General features: G+C 43.5%; 1 protein-coding gene across 1 annotated transcript in view; it reads right to left on the bottom strand.

The window, feature by feature from the left end:
• Positions 1-13,520, bottom strand: part of Ccdc175 (coiled-coil domain containing 175) — a 67,292-nt gene extending 53,772 nt beyond the window's left edge. Inside the window, exons 1-5 of the mRNA XM_052739634.1 lie at positions 13,361-13,520; positions 12,643-12,728; positions 9,971-10,082; positions 5,149-5,284; positions 2,026-2,254 (exon numbers count right to left, since the gene is read on the bottom strand). Coding sequence (XP_052595594.1) covers positions 2,026-2,254; positions 5,149-5,284; positions 9,971-10,082; positions 12,643-12,728; positions 13,361-13,520 — 723 coding nt within the window. The remainder of the gene's footprint in view (positions 1-2,025; positions 2,255-5,148; positions 5,285-9,970; positions 10,083-12,642; positions 12,729-13,360) is intronic.
• Positions 13,521-21,626: the final 8,106 nt, after the last annotated feature.

Here is a 21,626-nt window from a genome sequence, read left to right as displayed (position 1 = left end):
ATGAGCTTTGCCAAAATAGGCAAGACAGTCCTTCAAATTTCCTGCTGCACTGAAAAGTCTGCCAGATACTCTAGGTCTGTTGGCTGAAGATGGATGCCCCAATGTTACAAAAGAACTTTGGGTGACTATCCAGGCAGCCAGATGCCTCTGCCATTTCCAGAGTTTTGGAAGTTGCTTGCAATACACTTCCTGTTTACTCAGGTAATATTATATCCTTCTGGGGTCTTTGATGGAGTTGAAGACTAGATAGTTACAATTATAGTTTTCCTTAGTTATGATAAAAGGTAAATTAGATCTGAAACTTTAGACTCACAAAAATAAGATAAAGTGATAGAATATTTTCTTTAATTTTGCCAAATACAAATAGACTAGATATTGTTACTACGATTCTTGCTTGATAACTGTTTTGTTATATGTAATTTTACTAGGTTAAAGTTAAAAACTTCCTTTTTGATTATACAGAAAAGGGGGAATGCTGTGGGATGTCTTCCTGTATGCTGTGAATATATTTTATTACCATTGGTTAATAAATAAGCTGCTTTGGCCTAAAGCAAGGCAGGATAGAGCCAGGTGGGAAACACAAGCAGAGATACAGGGAGAAGAAGGGTGGAGTCAGGAGAAGCTGCCAAAGGAGCAAGATGTATTAGAGCACATGAGACATGGCAAAACATAGATTAATAGATATGGGTTAATTTAAGTTGTAAGATCCAGTTAGTAACAAGCCTGAGCAATAGGCCAAATGGTTTGTAACTAATATAAAGCCTCTGAGTGATTATTTTTAAAGTGGCTACAGGGCCGGGTGGGGCAGAAAAGCCTCTGTTTACAATACAGTTTGATTTTTGTGCACTGGAGTCAGGCAGCCCCTCTGAAGGTGACTCCTGCCTCAGGTTGCTGCTGCTGGAATAGCAGGTGTTCTGCCTGACTCCTGGGTTCTGTGGATATAGAAGTGGAACTGGGTAAGATGGTGGCCAATTCCTCATCTCTGCATTGGCATGAGGCCACTACAGAGACATGGACCCTGCCCTGTATTCTGTTCTGTGAACTGAAGGTATCCAACTGAGTATCTTTTCCTGGAGGCTCCAAAACAAGCAAGCAACCAACCAAATACAGCTGTGAGTTTCTCACTCCCCTGTTGGAAAATATTATTTTAAGGTGTGTTACTTTTGTTTGTTTATGTTGCATTTGTTTAACTCTGTGAAGCTGTGTGACTGTGCCTGTCTAAAACACCTGATGGTCTAATAAAGAGCTGAATGGCCAATAGCAAGGCAGGGGGAAGGATAGGTGTGGCTGGCAGGCAGAGAGAATATATAGAGGGAGAAAGCTGGGAGGATAAGAAGAAGGAGCCAGAGTAGGAGGAGGACTCCAGGGGCCAGCCACCCAGCTACACAGCAAGCCATGGAGTAAGAAACAATGAAAGGTATATAGAAATAAAGAAAGGAAAAAGCCCAGAGACAAAAGCTAGATGGGATAATTTAAGAAAAGCTGGCAAGCAATAAGCCAAGCTAAGGCTGAGCATTTATAATTAAGAAGAAGCCTCAGTGTGTGGTTTGTTTGGGAGCTGAGTGACAGATCCCCTTGTAGTGGGTAGCTGTTCCAGCTTTGACCTGGAAATACTACCCCTAGTGAGGGTCCTGGTAACTGCCACACCTACCTATGACCTGCCCCTGGAGCAGGGCGAAGACGGGAGCCCTTAAGACCCAAGATCTGGATATGCCAGGTCTCTTGGTTCCTGGTGATCCTGGATGCTGGATGGTAGACTGAGCAGAGTTCTCCTGAGAACACCGCTGGGCTGCATCTCACCTCTCCCGGATCCTATAACCAACCCCATTACTGGCTGTAAGTTACCCAAGAATAAACCTCCTTTTTAACTACGTGGAGTTGCCTTAATAAATACCCACAATACCCCCTAAAAGAGCAAAAACAACCAACAACACTCCACTCTTGTTCAGAAGAAAAAAAAATCCCATTTCCTGCCTCCGATTCAAGACAATTCTGAATTTATAAAGAATAAATCCTACCACTTACCTGGGTAGCCAACTGCTCTTTCTTTTCATAATACTCTATTTTGTGTTTTTCCATTAAGTCACTTGCCTCTTGCATACATTGATTTTGGAGTACTATTTCTTCTTTCTCGAAGTTTATTCTGGTATAGGTGTCGTTGATATAAATAGTAGCTGTGGCTTTCTCTTCCAGGGTTTGGTTCAGCAACAGGACAAACTGTACATGCTGCTTTGCCAGCTCTTCTTGCTTTACACTGGGGGTGGGGGAGGGGGGGCGGGGAGGGGAGAATGAGCCTCAGTATAAAAGGATGGCATTTAGGTGAAGCCACCCGCAAACCGAGAAGAAAGAATGGGACACTGAGATGAAGCCGTCAACAAGCCAAGAAGAATAGGCAGGGTCTCTGCGTGTTCAAGGACACACTAGGGAGCAGAGCCAAGTGTGGTGACACACGCCTTTAGTCCCACTACCAACCACAGAGACCTGGAGGTCTGTACAGACAGTGACAAGGAAGTGAGGAAGCTGGACTAGGAGCCCATGAGAGGGCAGAAGAGCAAGGCCATAAAAGCCTGGGTAGTAGCTCTCTTGGGAAGCTATGGCGGCGTAAGCTTCGGCAGCATGGTGAGCTAAGGTTGGCTGGTGGCTCTCACTGTTTCCCTGATCTCTAAGGCTTTCACCCCTATGTTTGGCTCTGTGTTTCTTATTTAATAAGACGGTGTAGAAATTCGTCTACATTTAAGAAAGAAGGAATGTAGAGACTCTGGTGGCAGGAGCCCTCACAAAGAGGGATGTTGTAAGGCATACTCATTTTCTAATCATCTTTGTGGTTTAAATTCAAACTTGATAAGCATATAAGGAAACAGAACGAGTGTCCACTTTACAACTTTTTTAGCCACTGCTAAAATGTCAGTCACGTGGCCCCCCCAACTCCCCAGCCCCCCCAGCTCCCCCCAGCCCCACCTAGCCCCATGTGCCAGGATATTAGGGGATTTTGCTTAAAGAATAAAATAATTCAAAAGTCATTTTGAATGAGTGAATGGAATCTGGCCAGATGAGTGTTTCAAGGCAGGTCATTGAATCAAAGAAAGACAATCATTCCATCCTGTCTCTATTCCTCCTGATACCATAGCCCTATGGGGTAGGCCCAAGAGAAATCTAGCCTTCCTAGGCAGAACCCAGGGAAAGATGAGGCTGCCACCAACTCTATTGCTCGGACGATGTTTGAGACCTGATTCTCACCTTGTCGCCCAGACCTGAGCACAAAATGTGTCATGTGTCTCACACATGCACTGTGGGCTGCATCTCCCCGAGGGAGATCTAAATTCTGGGAGAAACATTTAGCATGGAGATAATGAAGAGGTTGGAAGAAGGATTGATCAATGCCATTTCTGTTTCATTATTTACAAGCGCTTGTAACATAAAGTCCTTTCCTACTGTTTAGTGTCCAGGTTAGAGACTTTGGTGGGGGGAAAGAACTTGAAGCCTCAGGAAACTAGACATAGGCTGTTTGGAGATTTATTTGGCAGAGACCAAACATCACAAGAGAGATAAATAAAATGCAGCCTGAGTGGGAGGCTTGGTAGGGGAGTGAATCTGGGTGTTTTGTAGTTAGAGCATGCAAAAGCCAGTAAGAGAATCAGTCCAAGGATTGCAGCTCTTTAGGGAAGAAACCAAGTCAACCTAAAAACCTACTGTTGGTGATAATAGAGGTGGTAGAGGTGGTGGTGGTGGAGGAGGAAGAGGTGGTGGTGGTGGTGGTGGTGGTGGTGGTGGTGGTGGTGGTGGAGGTGGAGGTGGTGGTGATGGTAGTTTTGGTGGTAGTAGAGGTGGTGGTGTTAGAAGTGGCAGTGGTAGTGGTGGCGATTTGAGAAGTGGGCACTCACAGACAGGATGCAGGCCCAGGGAAAAGACACCCAAAGACCTCCATAGTCTATAGTTTCCCAGCAGTGAGCAGGAGCCAGTAGGGTCTCACCGTCACTCACCAGAGTCTGTGAGGACCTGGATAATGGCTCTTCCTTTGAAAAGTAGAAGAACAAGTGGTGATTATAGATTTATAGTCTTGTCTCATCAATCCACCACCCTCTACTTGCACTTCTCTCTCCCTGAAGATTTATCTACAGCAGAGATTCCCCTATCATGATGGAACTGCAGGATGAGCATCACCTGGAATCTATTAGAAATGTTGATCTTTATCCCAACCCTACTACCAGCCAGACCTACCAAATCCCAGAGGTCTGTGTTTTAACAAGCCTTCTCAGGATCCTGATGCTCACTCAAGCCCCAAAATTACTGGAGCAGGTGTATCCGGCTGCGTCTTTTATTTCTTTCTGGTTGTTGGTTTAGAAATAGTCTAGTTTATAGCTATCTCTGGAAATGGTGGTTAGTACAGCCCATGCATAAAATGCATTGTGAATCCTTGGGAGGAGTAAGAATAGTCAGTATTCAGTATTCCCCAATCATATAATTATGAGCCTCATTCATAATTATCTCCCAGGGCAAGTGCTCTGAGGCCCTAGTTTGGGAAGCAAGACTGTGGACGCTGAGATCTTACCAGTCCCTGTGAACCAACTCCTGTGCTGTGAGAGGTTCTTTAAAAATTTCTCAATATGGAATACCAGCATGCTGATACTTATGAATTGGCCCTGCAAATTTGCTCAGTGATGAGTTATTCTGCAAATCTTTTATTGTTTTCTCCTTCTAGAATAAATTTTCCTCTTCTGGGCTAGGTTAGGTCAGGAGTTCTGAATCCTGTTTTACAGATGGAGCAAATGAGGCCCATAGGATGAAGTATTGGTTCAAGGCAACAGCTCGGGAATAATGAAAGGGTGCTGGGAGATCTCAGACTGTAGGGAGTTACACACATGGTCTCCATTAACTCTATAAACCCTAGAACTAACTTCTGGTAGATTATAGGCAAGACCTTTAAGGAAATACACTGGATAGAACAGAACTGGATTGATATGTACTTATATAATATAATTCCAACAAGAGGGCTCGCCTTGGAGCAGGGTGGGGTTGCATTCTTAATTCTATAAAAGCAGAAACTAAAAGCAACGTCAGCTTCGACCTTGGGAGTTGCCTTGGAAGGAAGCGTATAGTTCGCCAATGAACATTCCCAATCTCTCAAAGACTGAATTAAGAGTGACCTACCCCAGAGCTTCATTCACCTCCTTCAGATCGCTTATTCTCTTCTTTAGAAACTCAACTTCATTATCCATCCTCTCCACCTTGGTTCTCATTTGATTCACTTCCAAAACATTGAGTTTGCGAGCGTCTCGGACACATTCTTAAAAGCAAGTGGAAACATGGCTGTCATTTGAGGAAGAGGATGCTCGCCCTATCCCGAAGAGAACTGCCTTTCACTGATATACTCTCTTCGTTATGTTTCTTCACCAGTCACTCTGTACTCAGCTGTTTGGCCCATCTCAGTCTTACTGATGTCTGCTACTGTTAGGATGTAACCAGCTTCAGTGCTCCGAAAAGCTTCACAGGACAGAGTCTGGCAGCAAATGACTCCCACCGCCCCGCACTGTTATCTCCTGCCTAGGATTCCCGCTGTCCCTTCCACAGGATTGTTCTAGGCACCACACCGATGCATGTGTGGACAGAACTTCAGGAGGAGGGACAGACGTTGGAACACTTGTAAAAGGAAGCAGGGTATGAGCGCTTATTTCCTCCTTCTCAGCAGCAGATGCTATTGAGAAGTAACTATTGGAGCATGTTCTCATCACTAAGGGTGGCTAGCTGCAGGCAACATTGTAATTACTGTAATAATGTAATGTGCTCTGTGTTGACTTTCTGTTCTTTGCTGTCTTGGTTCTTTATTCCACCCTCCTCTTTGGATTACACACCCTAAAACTATAATGATACAAAAGTCATTACCTCAAGACTCTCCTTTCTGGAGAACCCAATACAATACGGAACTAATTATCCATAAATAAATATCAAATCAGTGTAAGCATGCGAGCCTTTAGAGTAGTGGTTCTCACCTTGTGGGTCGTGACCCCTACAGGGGTGGCAGATCGGATAGTTACATTACAATTCATAACAGTAGCAAAATTACAGTTATAAGTCAGCAATGAAAATAATTTTATGGTTGGGGGTCACCACAACATGAGGGACTGTATTTAAGGGTCACTGCATTAGGAAGGTTGAAAACCACTGCTTTAGAGGGTTATTCCGGGTGTTGGCCAAGGGTCAACACACTTACATAACAACTTCCCTAGCAACTAGTTGATAGCTCCCCTTAGAGATTCAGGCTATTACCCCCAATCCCAGTGTATCTTTTTCTCTAGTTAAATTGTTTGTGGTAACAACATGTCTCAAATTTGGGTCTCAAATACACATCGCCATGGCCAGGGAATCCTGTTCAAGAGCCGGCCCTGCTGCCGAGCGGAGTGTCTGGAGGATGCCTGGAGATTCTGAGTTTTCTATCAAATCTTCCCTTGCTGCTTCTGATGCTGCTATAAAGCCAGGTAAACTCTCTCAGTTACACAGACCGCCTGCAGCAAGGACCTTACAAGCTAATGTGAGGTGTATTTTTCCTACGAACGTATTTTTTTCTGTTTATGTAAATATAACCCAATCCAGAAAAGAAAGACAACTAAAGAAAGCAAACCAGAACGTTTTTCTAGCTCTCCCTTTGACACAGATTCTGATAAGTCTTTTTTTCCCCTGTGCACATGTATCATTGTCTTTTCCGTCTCAACTAATGTAACACTAAGTATATTGCTTTATTATATAACCCACAGTACCAGTTAGGATACAGTTGGAGGACAGAACTCTCAAAGAAAATTCAGCAACAAAAGTTTCTTTAAAAGTGCTGCTAATGACAGCCAAAGATTAATGTAACAAAGAAGTAGTAGCTCCAGCCGGATGGGACAGCCCTCTCTAGAAAGCTGTGCTCTGTGGGATGGCAAAGAGATGCAGGAAATGCTGGGCTGCTGGAATTTTCTGGAAATCTCTCTAGAGTGCTAGAGGACTTGTTCACACAAATGGGGCATAATTGCTCAAGGAAAGTCGAGGGAAGCTCTCCACAGGGTTATGTCTCTCTTTGGCACTGCTGTGAAACCGTCCAAAAGGTTCCGGTAATGGGGATGTGTTGGGCATTGAAAGCAGTGGGTCCTTGTAGGATTGAGGCTTGCCAATATCATGTGCAGTGGAGGGAATCTGCCAAGCAGAACACTGGAACCTAAACAAAACCTCTCTTCGTTCTCTATCATACTTCCCAGTGTCCTCTACTGCCAAAGCTGAACATCAGTCACTTAGCAAGGGGTGGGAGGATGTTGGCTAGTTTTATGTCAACTTGGTGTAAGCTAGATTATTTGAAAGAAGTGAAACTCAGTTAAGAAAATACCTTCATAAGATTCAAATGTAGGGCGTTTTCTTACTAGGATTGGGGAGGGCCCAACCCATTGTGGGTGGTGACATCCCTGGGCTGGTGGTCTTGGGTTCTATAAGAAAGCAGGCTGGGGGCTGGAGAGATGGTTCAGAGGTTAAGAGCACTGGTTGTCCTTCCAGAGGTCCTGAGTTCAATTCCCAGCACCCACATGGTGGCTCACAACCATTTGTAATGAGATCTGGCTCCCTCTTCTGGCCTGAAGGGATATATGCAAACAGAACACTGTATACATAATAAATAAATTTTTAAAAAAGCAAGCAAGCAAGCAAGCAAGCAAGCAGGCTGAGCAAGCCATGATGAGCAAGCCAGTAAGCAGCACCCCTCCATGGTCTCTGCATTAGCTCCTGCCTCCAGGTTCCTGCCTGGCTTGAGTTCCTGCCCCCACTGCTTTTAATGATAAAAGATCTATAAGATTCATCTCCCTTATTGTCAAGTGGACATCAAAATGCAGATTTAGAATTGAGCATCAGTAAGTGGATAATTGGTACATCTGTCTTTGAAATAGATGTTTTATGCCAGGGGAGATGTCACTTGCCTATAACCCCAGCACTGGGGAAGTGCAACAGCCAGCCTGGGGTTCATGGATAAAACTAACAAATGCAACCAAAGCTAAAAGATAAAATACAAGCAAACAAAACATTATTTTCTTATTTGAATTGTTCTTTCAAGGTGGCTCCTTGGGAAACAGATTCTAAGGTTTGTGTGTGGAAGATGTGTAATGCTTTCAGGAGTATCTCTGGTGGGCTGGAGGTGGAGAGACTGTGGAGGGGAAGTCAAACTGGGTGACAGAAGAGGGCCATACTGGCTGATCACTGGACAAACTCTGACCCAGGGAGGGGCTGTCACATGGTGGGGCCTACTCTCCCTGCTCAAGGTGATTGATTATTAGAGAGGAACTCAGTCACGAGTCTTGGCTGACGCTTCTTGCAGCTGGAAAAATAAAGTTGGATCCTGGCCTGACACCAAACATTTAAGTGAAAATGATTCCAAGAGCTGAAAGTAGGAGCTAAAGGTTTAAATTTCTCAGGGGCTGGAAGTGTGGCTTGCCAACGGGATGCTCCTCACGTGTGTGTGTGTGTGTGTGTGTGTGTGTGTGTGTGTGTGTGTGTGTGTGTGTGTGTGTGTGTGTATAGGGGGGGATGGGTTTGATCTCCAGTACCATAAAGTCCAAATCAAACATTTAAGAGCTACTCTCAGAGGAAAGGATGGGGTACGGCCAGTTTTTTTTTTTTTAATTCATGTATTTTTTTATTTACGTGTATATGTGTGAGCCTGTGGGAGTTTATGTAAACCTTGTAAGTGCCCATGGAGGCCAGAAGAGGGCATCGGATCCCCTGGAACTGAAGTTGCGGATGGTTGTGAGCTGCCGTGCAGGAACTAGGAAGTGAACCCAGGTCCTCTGCAAGAGCAGCAAGTGATCTCAACTACTGAGCCATCTCTCCAGGCTCAGTTAAAATCTTTATGTCATTGGGTTTGGGAATGATTTCTTTGATACAACACCTAAAGCATAGCCATAGAAAAAAATAGATAAGTTAGACCATCAAACTAAAAGGTTACCTCAAAGGTCGCCATCCACAGAGGGTCAAGGCCAGCTCTGGAGTAGGTATTTGCAAGTGATATATCTAGTAAGAGGTTAACACTGTGAGTAATAAAAACTCCACAGCCCAACAATGACAACAACGACAATTACGACAAAGGGCCTGGGTAGATAGTCCTCTCCAGAAAATACAGCAATAACCAACAAACGCAGGAAAAGGCACTCAAGGACGTTAATCATTGGAAAAGTTCAAATTAAAACTGCAGTGAGATTCTAATTAATGCTGATAGAGTAGGTCTCATTAAAACAAACAAAAGCACAAAATAACAAGGGTTGGCAAGGATGTGGAGGAAATGAAGCCTTGTGCGTTGCTGGTGGCTACACATGATGGCTGGCTTGTTATAACTACATGCAGCGTTATCACGCAATCCAGCGATTCCATTTCTTGATATAGAGCCAAAAGAATTAAAGGTGGAGCTCATCTGTGCATTCAGACATGGTTCATAAATACCATTACTCACAGCAGCCAAAAGTCAGAAGACGCACACAAAACATAAGCAAAGTGTGGTAGATATATATACCATGAAATGTTATTCAACCTCAAAAAGGAAGGAATCCCGACACAGACTCCCATATGACTAAATCTTGAAGACATTCATTAAGTGAAATAAGCCAATCATAACAAGACTGCTTATATGAAGAACCTAGAGTTGCCAACGTCACATAAACAAAAAGTAGAATGTGGGTGAGGATATCCATGGTACCTAACTTATTTGTGTAGCTATTCATCAGAAATGGGTTGATCCATCTCTTAGTCAATTTAGCTGCAAAATTATGCAAATTAAATTTCTATAGAGTATATCATTCCACTTAAAATAAAATGGGGAGTTGCTACGGATCACAATGTTCACATCAGAGAATCTCTCTATTGATGCTTATATTAGCACAACTATTAAATCCTTATTTCAAAAGCACTTGGCTCTCTTTTCCCGTGGGAGACCCTGAAGCCCCGCAGCTCATGACCTCAGAAGTACCTTCCAGCTCCCTGTTGATGCTGTCAGGCACAGTCTCCAGCAGAAAGTAGAGTCTGCTCAGCTCTATGCTTTCAATTTCCAGAAGCTCAATTGTCTTTTTTCTCATTTCCACCTGAAAAAAAATATTAAATTACATTGTTAAATGGGTAATGCATCAAAACAATGCTTCTTTCCTAAGAAAGGGTCTCTCTGTTTGGGGGGTTTGAAATGTCATTTCTACCAGACATCGCCTGCTGCTGTTTTTACATGGCAGAGATGGCCGGGGAAGATGAGGATCTACAATCAGATTTTAATCTGTCACTGATGATGTATTTCTTAATTCCTGTTGGTTCTTTCACTCAGAACTTTCCCCCTTCTGTGTACCTATTTCCTATATCCAGTTTCAGTTCATCTAAATGGAAAGATTCCAACAAGAAGGGCAATACTAGGAAGGTAACTCACTAAAAAAAATAAAATTTCCCTGTAAATACCCATGCAGGAATAAAGAGAACAATGCTTTCTCCCTTAATATATATCTATATCTATATCTATCTATCTATCTATATCTATATCTATATCTATATCTATATATATATATATATATATATATATATATATATATAGAGAGAGAGAGAGAGAGAGAGAGAGAGAATACATATAAGAAAATGGGGAAAGCCCAGAGGCAAAAGGTAGACAGGATAAGTTAAGTTAAGAAAAGCTGGCTAGAAATGAGCCAAGCTGAGGCCAGACAATTTATAATTAAGAATAAGCCTCTTTGAGTGATTTATTTGGGAGCTGGGTGGCAGGCCCCCAAAAAAGAGTAAAGAAAACAACCAACAACAACACATCTTTTCTTATATCTATAAATCTAAACAGTATTGTGAGTGATGATTCATTTGTTTTTAGGTACAAATGTATTTAAAGGAATAAAAAGATTCAAAAACCATCTTTTAAGTAAATAAAGATATAGCTATTTGGGACCAGAGAAACTTCTATTGCACTTTACCAACTGAAAATCAGATTGCATAATTGTGTGCACTATCATGCACAGTAGAGGGTCTGCCAAGCTGAACACTGGGACCTAAAAAGAATCTTCCTTCTCTACCATACTTCCCAGTATCCTTCACTGCCAAAGCTCAACCTCATGTCAACTGTGGAGGAGAGGGGTATGTTGGGTGGTGGTATGTTGGCTAGTTTTATGTCAACTAGACACAAGCTAGAGTTATCTGAAAGGAGGGAATCTCAGTTGAGAAAATGCCTCCATAAGATCAAGCTGCAGGACGTTTTCTGCAAAAAATAAAATTCAATGCAGGTATCACCTGTACTCTGAAAGTAAAAAAGTTAATTGCGAATATTTGAAGGTAGTAGAATTGATGGTGGTTTTATTTTTTTTTACTTTTGCTTATTTATTTATTTTGTAAAATGCCTAGGGTAAATGTGTATTACTTTTATAGTAAGTATTGGTCAATTTTTTAAATGGAGGGATTTATGTCTGCTACTTGAGAGATTTCATGGCTCAGGTATTAAGTGGATGGAGACTAGATTCTTTAATTGGCCACAATGAAAATCTTGACTTCTATATATACTAAGAAAAATGTAACTGAAAGGAAGAAGCAACCAGGAGAGTTATCAGTGATGCTGGGCAGCAAAGCTCTTATGGGTCCACTTGAGGAATATTGAAGTGTGGCTCTGTGTTGTGATTACATGTTTATATAAAATATAAATTTTTATTATAATGATAAGCTGCCCATCTGTGGACTCGAGGTCACTTCACACCCTTTCTACCTTCTTAGACATTTGTGAAATAATCCATTTGTACTCACTACTTTTAAAAATCGAATAAAGACTCTACTATTTCAGCCGAGACAGCATTTTAAGCATCATCTAAAGATGATGAATAGGTGTGTCTGCGATACTTCGGAAGGAAATTTTAGAACGTTTCTTTATCTGGCTTCTCTAGGGGCAGGTCTATATAAAGATAGAATTTCTGACATTTTCACAACACAGTTGCCTGCTTCAGTGAAGCAGATGTTAAGAAATCATTTACCAGTTGTGAAGGGAATTGTTACAGGTAGCTGATTCCCACCACCCTGCCTAGTGGTGGTGGTAACCATACACATGATCCCCACCACCATCCTGCTTAGTTATGGTGGTAAACATACAAGTGATCCCTCCACCCCACCTCCCCACCTAGTGATGGTGGTTACTATACAAGTGATCCCCCCAACCCCCACCCCAACCTGTCTAGTGATGGTAGTAACCATACAAATGATTCCCCCACCCCTCCATCCCCCACTCCCCACCCCTGCCTAGTGGTGGTTGTTGGTAGTAGGTTGTTAGGCTGATGGATATTTTTGGTTGGTTGGTTGTAACCTTGCTTACATATAATGTCCAAGCTTTTGCCCACATGGCCCACCTATTAATTGAGCTCTCTCAGCACTCATGTGGCTTTTCCTAATTGGGCTTGTCCTCATCTTTGACACAGGCCTCATAACTCAGTTTTCTGCATTAAAAAATTGAGCAGGAGTCTATATTGATGTTGGTTGGCAAATTGAAGAAAAAATATTTTTAACTCCGGGTAAATATTTTCTCTGTTCACATATTTAGGCAACTTGAGCAGAGTCGCTCCTCAGTTAAGGGTTAATGCGGGTGTAAGGGAAAGTCTGAAAAAGATCTTAAAGATAATACAGTACCAGTTTTTTAACAGCGACAATAATGTCCTTAAGGAAGGTTTTAATTTCTTCATTGCAAGTGAAATAGTCACCTTGCAGAGATTTTTCTGGAAAAGAAAAGATTAGAATATTAAAATCTCTTAACGGATTTGCTCCAATCCTGCTTGGTTCAGCCTCTATGATCTGGTTCAAATGCTGAACCTTATACTATTTTGAATGTCTAGTGAACGTTATGAATTTCCTTTGAATATGTTTCCTATTGTTTTATTATCCCTAAAGAAAATCACTCACTAAATTCATCTTATGACAGGAAGAAGAGATTTCAAATAGATGAAATAGCAATAAGCATTTACAAATGCTGAAAAAGCTGAGATGTCTGCAATGTGGGTTTAAAAGGTTTCATATGTACACACGCACACACACACACACACACACACACACACACACACACACACACACACACACACTGCATATAAAGTCATGTGTGCCAGAAACACACACCAAATCACTTTAGTTCACCCTAAATGCACTTGGGCAAGTGCGCTGAACACTTAGCCCCTCCCTGTCTCCCATGTCCCCAACCAACGAGGAACAGAAGACTAGACCCCCAGAAGGCTAGACCCCGGCCAGGGATGCTCTAGTTTCAGGAGATGAATGCCTGCCCAGGCTCCTGCCAAGAGTGGAGCAGGTCACCATCTCCAAGTAGGATGTGACTCCCGGAGTCTGTAGAACTTCTCACCCACAACTAGGAGCTGCTCTAACGCGGCAGTCGCTACGGAGGAGCCCAGGGTGGCGGGGAAGGTGCACAACTCCAGGGAGAGGCTGGTGGAGACCGAGGCTGGCCGCACCATCTTCTCGCTGATAAACCCCTTATCGGGGGTCCAGGAGCGCAAAGCCATCTTGCTGCTGGGGCCAACGCTGGCTGCGAAGACTGAGGACCACGGTTGCCAGGGGCAACGATGACGCTAACATCTCCAGGCGCCCCCTTGTGGCCCCCACCTGTAGTGGGATCCTTTTCCGGTTCTCTTTACCACCAAAGCCCTTATAAGAGGTCCTGGTTAGATGATTCTTCAGCTACTCCTTTATGTTCCGTTTCCAATATCTTTCTTGCACAAGACTTTGGGGAACCACAGGACCACGTTGGAACGCCTCAAGCCTCTCCATATAGTAGCTCTCTTAACCTACACGGTGACTTCATGTGGCAGGCTTATTATATCCATTTTATCCCGAGGTAGAAACTGAGGCATGGGCGAAAAAGTGAAATTTCCGAGGCCATAGGAAGATAACTCTGGATCTAAAGAGGAGTCCACTGAGTCATTACACTTGGTTTCTATCCTCCAAGGACTGTTTCTGAAAACATTTTGCCTTGAACCGTAGTTCTTTTATCCTTGCGTGAGCTATTTGATGACAGGGACACAGGCTCAGTGTTGAATGTAACGATCAATTCTGCCTGGCTAAAGACAAGCAAAGCAATTTAAGTTCCGTTCCTAAGGTTTCTTTGCAGGTGTTGAAACTGACGTCTTACTGACTGTAATATCGTTAGCTGCCAACTATGTGGTGCTTACTATGTTTCAGACCCTGTTCTGAGTACTTTCCCCTCCAGTGACCTACATAACCACTGTAATCCTTTGAGACGGGTGTCTGGACCCACTTTCCAGGGGAGGGCCCTGAGCCTGCCATCTGCCATCATGCTACAGTGTCTGGTGGAGGCCTCAGCATATCAACAACAGCTGAACCAGCTCCAGAACCTAGACTTTCTCCATCCAGGAGAGCCTTATCCTGGCTGTGGGCACTGTCTTCAGCCCTTTCTTTTTGCTGGAGTTATTCTAATTATATTCAGATCTGTTCTTGCGTCTCTGCCATCTCCTCTTTGATGGATACAAGAAGCCTGGGAGGCCTGTTTCCCAAACTCTCTTGTGATCTTGGATTTCTGGGTAAGTTCAACCAACAGGAGACACTAGGAAGAGATTAGAGGGTGGGGAAGCCACGCTTTCTGTTTAGAGGTGCAGTTGTTTCCAGCAGCAATGGACCTCAGGTCCGCAGGTTTGGAACTTGAGAGCTTGCAGGAGATGGTTCCAGAATTCTAGCAGTTTCCAGTAGCTCAGCAGAAAATATGGGCATGTGAATACCATCCAGGGTCATGGTGGTAGGCATGTGAGTACCATCCAGGCTCATGGTGGTGGGCATGTGGGTACCATCCAGGGTCATGGTGGTGGGCATGTGAGTACCATCCAGGGTCATGGTGGTGGACATGTGGGTACCATCCAGGGTCATGGTGTTGGGCATGTGAGTACCATCCAGGGTCATGGTGGTGGGCATGTGAGTACCATCCAGGGTCATGGTGGTGGGCATGTGGGTACCATATAGGGTCATGGTGGTGGCATGTGAGTACCATCCAGGGTCATGGTGGTGGGCATGTGGGTACCATATAGGGTCATGGTGGTGGGCATGTGAGTACCATCCAGGGTCATGGTGGTGGGCATGTGAATACCATCCAGGGTCATGGTGGTGGACATGTGAGTACCATCCAGGGTCATGGTGGTGGGCATGTGAATACCATCCAGGGTCATGGTGGTGGGCATGTGAAAACCATACAGGTTGTGGTGGTTTTCTGACATTTTCCCCTTGGTCTACATTATCCTTGTGGCACATTTCCTTTGACAGCTCCCTCTGGACACATGCACATTGCACCATTCTGATCCAACCTCTATATTCTTCCTTCTCATCACCCCATTTACGTCACCGCTCTTCACTGTCTACAAATCCAGGCTGATCCCTAAGGGACTATCAGCGTCCTCCCCATCTTTTGGAGATATTTTTGGTTTTCTAGTTTTTTAATCTTTTATTTCTCTTCTTATCTGTAATATTTTATTCTCTCTGAACATGCTTCATGAAACATGTCCAGCATCTTCCTTAGCTCATGGGTCCTTTTCATGAAATTAATGCTACCCTTTCAAAGGAACTATTCTAAATTTTGAACTAGAAATCTGGTCAAACAACATGAAGAAACACTTTATAAAAGATAAAACTGTCCCAGAAGCACATCAAAATTTTTTACCTGCACTAGCACTCAAATAAAAACAGTGCGCTCATGTTTACATTGTATAGTTGAGGTTCAAAAGAATGACAAAGTGTTGGTACTGAGAATGTGAATTTCTATGCCCTATCTGGAGAGCAACTTAAAACATTGTATGAGGAGTCAGCTTATAATAAATAACTCATCAAGAATGGTTCTATGTGCATGCATGTGTGCATGCAAGTTCACAAGCATTTGTATAGTTTTCCTGTGGAGACCAAAGGTCAGCGTTGGGGGTTTTCCTCAGTAGCTCTCCACTTTATGTTTTGAGGCAGAGTCTCTCACTGAAACTGGAACTTGCCCATTTGACTAAAACTGGCTGGCCAGTAAGCCACAGGAACCTCCTGTGTCTCTTCCTCCCCAGTTCTGGGATTCCAGGGACACACTGCTATGCCAAGCTTTTATGTGAGCACTGGGAATATAAACTCGGAACTTCATGCTTGTGTGGCAAGCATTATATTGACTGAGCCATATCTTCAGTCCACAGAATGGTTCTTAAAGGAACCAACCACAATTGTGCCCAAGGATGTACTGTGAACTTGTCATTTTATTTTATTTAAAAATTTTAGTTAGTATACAAAAATGTGACATTTTCGCATACATGTATCATTATGCATGTATGATGATACAGATGTAAAGTTCTATTTTAAACAATAAAAATAATATGTAGTCCAAAATGATGTGCATTGAGACATTGCTTTTAAGTAACCTTGGGGTCACCCATGTCGTGGAACAACCTAGGAAGCAAGCCATTATGTGGTTTAGAGCATGGCTCCTGGTGGATTAAAATACAGCATGGAGTATTTCCTAAGACTGGTGGCTTCTACTAATGCCACTCATAGCTCTAAAGGAGTGGAAGTAATAATAGCTCTTAATTCATAGGATTGTTGAAGAGACTATCTGAACTAATACTAACACACATGAAATACCAAAAGTCTTATACTAAACTAATACTGTAACTATTAGAAAGAATGGCTATTCTTTCTTACATTTGCACGCACATATCTAAGGGAACATTTGAGTGAGGTGGGCATGTTCCCTATTTTCATTGGAATGGTCATCCTATCGGTGTTTATATGGCAGAATCGACCACACTGGAGCTTTGGTTCATTACAGTTTATTGTGCTTCAATTATCCTGAATAAAACTCCAAACTTTGTATGCCAGTATTTCTTGATAGTACTCTGTGCCTGTCTCGGCACAATCTTATGAAGCATTTCTGAAAGCCCGACATGCCATCTATCTGCTGCTGTGATAAGATGCATTGGACAATCGATTTGGAAGGAATTTGAAAGGGCTGATTTCACTCATAGCTTTGGCCCCGTGGTTGGCTGGTTCCATGGTCACTTGGTCTGTAGTAAGACAGGGGGACATGGAGAGTGAGAGGGTAGTCCCAGAATCCCTTTCAAGAGCACGCCCTAGTGACCTAACTTCCTTTTGCTGAGTGCCACCTGTTATGGGTCCCACCACATCCTAGTAACATCACAGGCTGAGGACTAAGATTTCAAAACATGTGGCATTTCAGATCCAGGTTGTAGTGCCGCAACACCTGTCCCCTCCTAAGCTAGAATTCAGTGAGCAAGATGCATGGAGCTATAGACAAGCTTGATATTTCTGAAGCTGTAAAGCAAAGAAAAACTTGGGTTGTTTTTTTCATGAAAATTCCATGTGTAGCTCATTTTCTGCCAATATGCTCAAACCAACTCAAGTGTATCCTTAATTATTGGTCTTTATGTAATATAATAAATGGATACTTCTGAACAATTTAAGAGATGGTTTAGCAAAAAAAAATCAAGGCTCTTTCTTTGTATAACCATACAATAAATGTTCATTAAACTAAAGTTAGAACCTGAAATTAAAAGAGCACTACACAAGGGTCTGGGGACACAGCTCAGGCAGCAAAGTCCTCGTTGCAAAAGTGTAAGGACCGGAGCTCAATTCCTAGAACCTAGGCATAAAGCCTGTCACGGTGGTGTAGCAGAGAAAGGAAGATCCCTGGGGCTTGCTGGCCAGCTAGCCTAGCCTAACCCGTGTTCCTCAGGTCTCCAAAACAAGGTAGATGGCTCATGAGGAGTGACACCCAAGGTTGTCCTTTGGTGTGTGTGTGTGTGCACGCGCGTGTGACACACACACACACACACACACACACACACACACACACACACACACACAACATGCACAGGTACAAGGTCTTCATGGGAAGAACTGTAGCAAACTAAGTCTCTGCCATCTGCACTCCAAGCCCTGCAAGTCTAGCACATCAGCCTGTGCGTCATCAGTGTTTTCTGTTCGTTCCATCTATCTATCTATCTATCTATCTATCTATCTATCTATCTATCTATCTATCTATCTATCATCTATCTATCATCTATCTATCTATCTATCATCTATCTATCTGTCTATCTATCATCTATCTATCTAGCTATCTATCTATGTATCTATGTGTCTATCTATATATCTATGTATCTCTCTGTGTATGTATGTATGTATGTATGTATGTATGTATGTATCTATCTATCTATCTATCTATCTGTCTATCTATCTATCTATCTACATGTTGTCCCATCTTCAGGCCTATTCCCTTCACGATCATCGATGGTTGCTGCAGCCCTTGTACAAAGGTCTGCACTTGTACAATGCAGGGAAATAGAAAATTCTCAGGTGTGAAAGTCCCACGTTCCTCTCTTCAGGGGAAGGACATCTCTCTAGCATCTCACATGTTTCCTTGTCTCGGTGTCCAGAATGGAATCACAAGGCCACCCAGGACAGGAGTTAGAACAATGAGTTCTCACTGTCATCTCCACAGACGTGACAGGAATCAAGAGGCTTCAGGCAAACTGGGAGCTGGGGAATCTCTACAGGAGTCAACCAAGTTCACATTTAACCTCAAGGTCAACTCCAAGCTAGCTGTGACTTCACGGCTCCCTCGGAACTGAGAAGGAATCAATGAAGTGTCTCAGGCTGAGTAGAAAGGGAGTTTGTAGGCGGGCGGTGGTGGCGCACACCTTTAATCCCAGCACTCGGGAGGCAGAGGCAGGCGGATCTCTGTGAGTTCGAGGCCAGCCTGGGCTACCAAGTGAGTTCCAGGAAAGGCGCAAAGCTACACAGAGAAACCCTGTCTCGAAAAACCAAAAAAAAAAAAAAAAAAGAAAGAAAGAAAGAAAGGGAGTTTGTGTCTAGTGTATCTCCCAAATTTAAGCCTTCTGGTTGGCTTCACGCCTGGCAGGTCTCTGTATGGTGTTTATATATTTGAATATCCCTGCTCCTGGGATTTCTGGTAGCATCTGAGGTGTTTTGATTGATTTGACATGAAATCAGAAGGAAGACCTATTTGGGGGAGGAAGGAGGTCAACAAGAGCTGGGGCAGGAGGCATGGCAGCTGACACAAATTAGACCAGAGTGTAGCGACGCATATGTATGAAGACGCTCTAATGGAACCCTCTAATTTGTTAATTAAAACAAGTTCATGAAAAAAGTGCCTATCTTCAGTTCTCCATTACAGTGACTCTAGCATGTGGTTATTTGTGGCAAAATGGCAGAGGAAACATGTGCCCTAGGTGGTCCCAGATGGTTAACAGTGAAGCAAACAGGAGCACCCCGACAAAATTGTGCCATGGAAGAAAGCGAGGTACCTCTAAGGAAGGACAGGCTATGTCGGCGTTCATAACACTCAGCTAGGAGACTCGCTTCAATTTTCTCTCATGAATATTTGTTTTCAGTGACCCAATGGATTTGGAACAACTATGGGCCACATCATTGTTAATGGTTTTAGGTAATTTGCCTCTTTGCATTCATTCTTCATGAGTGAAATGGAAATTTGTATCCTGGGATTGTGAACACGAAGCAGAATGAAAGACATCCTGATCACAGAACACTTGCCAAGGATTTCCCACCTCACGCATTTCCCATCTTTGCCTTCTGTTAATGGAAAATAAGCGTTTTTCTGAGATGCAAATGCTACTGTACTTTCCGCCATGTCTTGATTTGTTATTCAAACCTCAGGGACAATTTTGTCAGCCAACAGCTGCAGTAACACAAATGGGAAATTGGTTTCATGTCCATGCCAGTTCTCCTGGGTGGCGGTCACTGCCTACAAGGTGAATCTCAGCACAGAGAGACAATAGACTGCTCTACTAAAAGACGCGGGCCTGGCCACACCCGAACCGGCACCAGACTCATCGGTTCTGACCCTCGCTGTGTGTCTGCAAGGCTGGGTATTAGGTCCAGCACAGAGCATTTATGTGCCAAAAAAGACCTATCGGTGGTACCAGGGATGGGACCTTGAAGGAGGTCAGATGGAACTCTAGAGGGGTCAGGAAGAGGAAAAATATGAGAAAGAGGAGAAAGAAAAGGTGGGCACCTGGAGATGTCAACTGTCTGTCCCTGGGTTCTCTCTTCTCTAGAGCTTTCCCTAGTCCAGCAACTAAGAACTGAGCAATTTGGCTTTCTCTAAAAGTTCAGTTCTGACACATTCAGTTACAATATGTTGGGTTTTACTGTACACGAAATATTCTAACTAGCCTTTTAAGTAAACACATAGGTGGATTTGGTTCCTGTTCTTGAGAAAATGGCCTTGAGGTAGGGAAAGGCGCACTCCTTTCAACCCACTGTCTTTCCGCGCAAGCAGGGCTGAGCCATACCTACTGCATGTGCCTGCAGAGCGCGTCACATTCTCACACAGCAGCAACTTCCATGGCCCCATCACAGCTCTGTGGGGTACTTGATACAATGATTTCTTGAAAAGAAAATTACATTAAATTTAACATGGGGCTAATGAGAGGGGAAGTGGGATTCCCAGCCAGAGCTGTGCGAGGTTCACCATACACTCACTGGGAAGAGCCTTCTTTGAGTTCAAACCAAGAGGGTGGGTTTTCCGTTGCAGACAGACCCGCAGTGGCTTCCTCCACCGGGAAAGTGGGGGCTACCCCCTGCCAGCAGCTGCTTATTTCTGGCAGAGATAACATTTTCATGGTAGGATAAAGTGTCCACTACAGGGATTATACTTGCCAAGTAATCAGCAATTAAACTGGTCCAGAAACAGCCAGTGTGTTGCAGTGAGCAACAATCCCTGTCTGAAGCGGCTCGTGAATCAGGCTGCATCCTCATTGAGAAAGGCGAGTAATGGTATTTTAAACACTTCCTTCCCAGTCTCACCAATGTTTCCAATGCTCAGACTCTAGGTATAAAGGATTCTCAGTTTTCTTTATTTTGTATTTTCTCTGAATTCTTATTCTTAAAGTGTATACCAGACTGGATTATTCATACGAAGGTAACCCAGTAAAGTTATAAAGCAAACTTCCCACTTGACTTTAAAAGTCTCTCTCTTTTTTAAAATTTACGAAATGCCAGGAAACACAGGAGGACCACCATGCGTGGATGCAGTTGACTGTCTCTGCAGCTTCCTTGGGAGGAGAGTGGAAACACAAACAAGCTGTTGCAGCTCTGGTTCACACTCCTCCCCACCCCCTCAGGAGCCTTCCTCAGTCAGCTCCCTGTCCACACGTGTGAACCTCTGACCTCAGACCTAGCTTGCTCTATTTCAATCTGTGCCTCACCTTCCCTTCCTTACCAAATGCTGTGGTTTGGATATGGTGTAACCTTCAGGGATTCGCCAACAGATGTTTGGTTTCTGTGTGGTAGAAATGAAGAGGTGAATCTTTTAACAAGTGGGGCCGCTGGTAAGGTGGCAAGACAGGTCCCTCCCTTCTTCCTGGTGATGAGATGTTCCCCTCTTGTGCTTCTGCTATGGTAGGGACATGTGCCGTGATGTGATAGTCAAGAACACCTGCCCTCAAATAGGACCAATGCTGTACTGTGTGGACTCAGGGCCTCCAAAATTATTGGTGAGACTTCTTCATCATGAATACCCAGCCTTGGGCATTTCATTCTAGCAATGAAAAGTAGCCAAGCACAGAAACTTTTTAAAAGAG

The sequence above is a fragment of the Peromyscus californicus genome, unplaced genomic scaffold (assembly GCF_007827085.1).
Source record: "Peromyscus californicus insignis strain IS unplaced genomic scaffold, ASM782708v3 Scaffold_15__1_contigs__length_86483966, whole genome shotgun sequence".
In the NCBI taxonomy this organism is placed as follows: Eukaryota; Metazoa; Chordata; class Mammalia; order Rodentia; family Cricetidae; genus Peromyscus; species Peromyscus californicus.
This window is presented reverse-complemented; position numbering and strand designations above follow the sequence as displayed.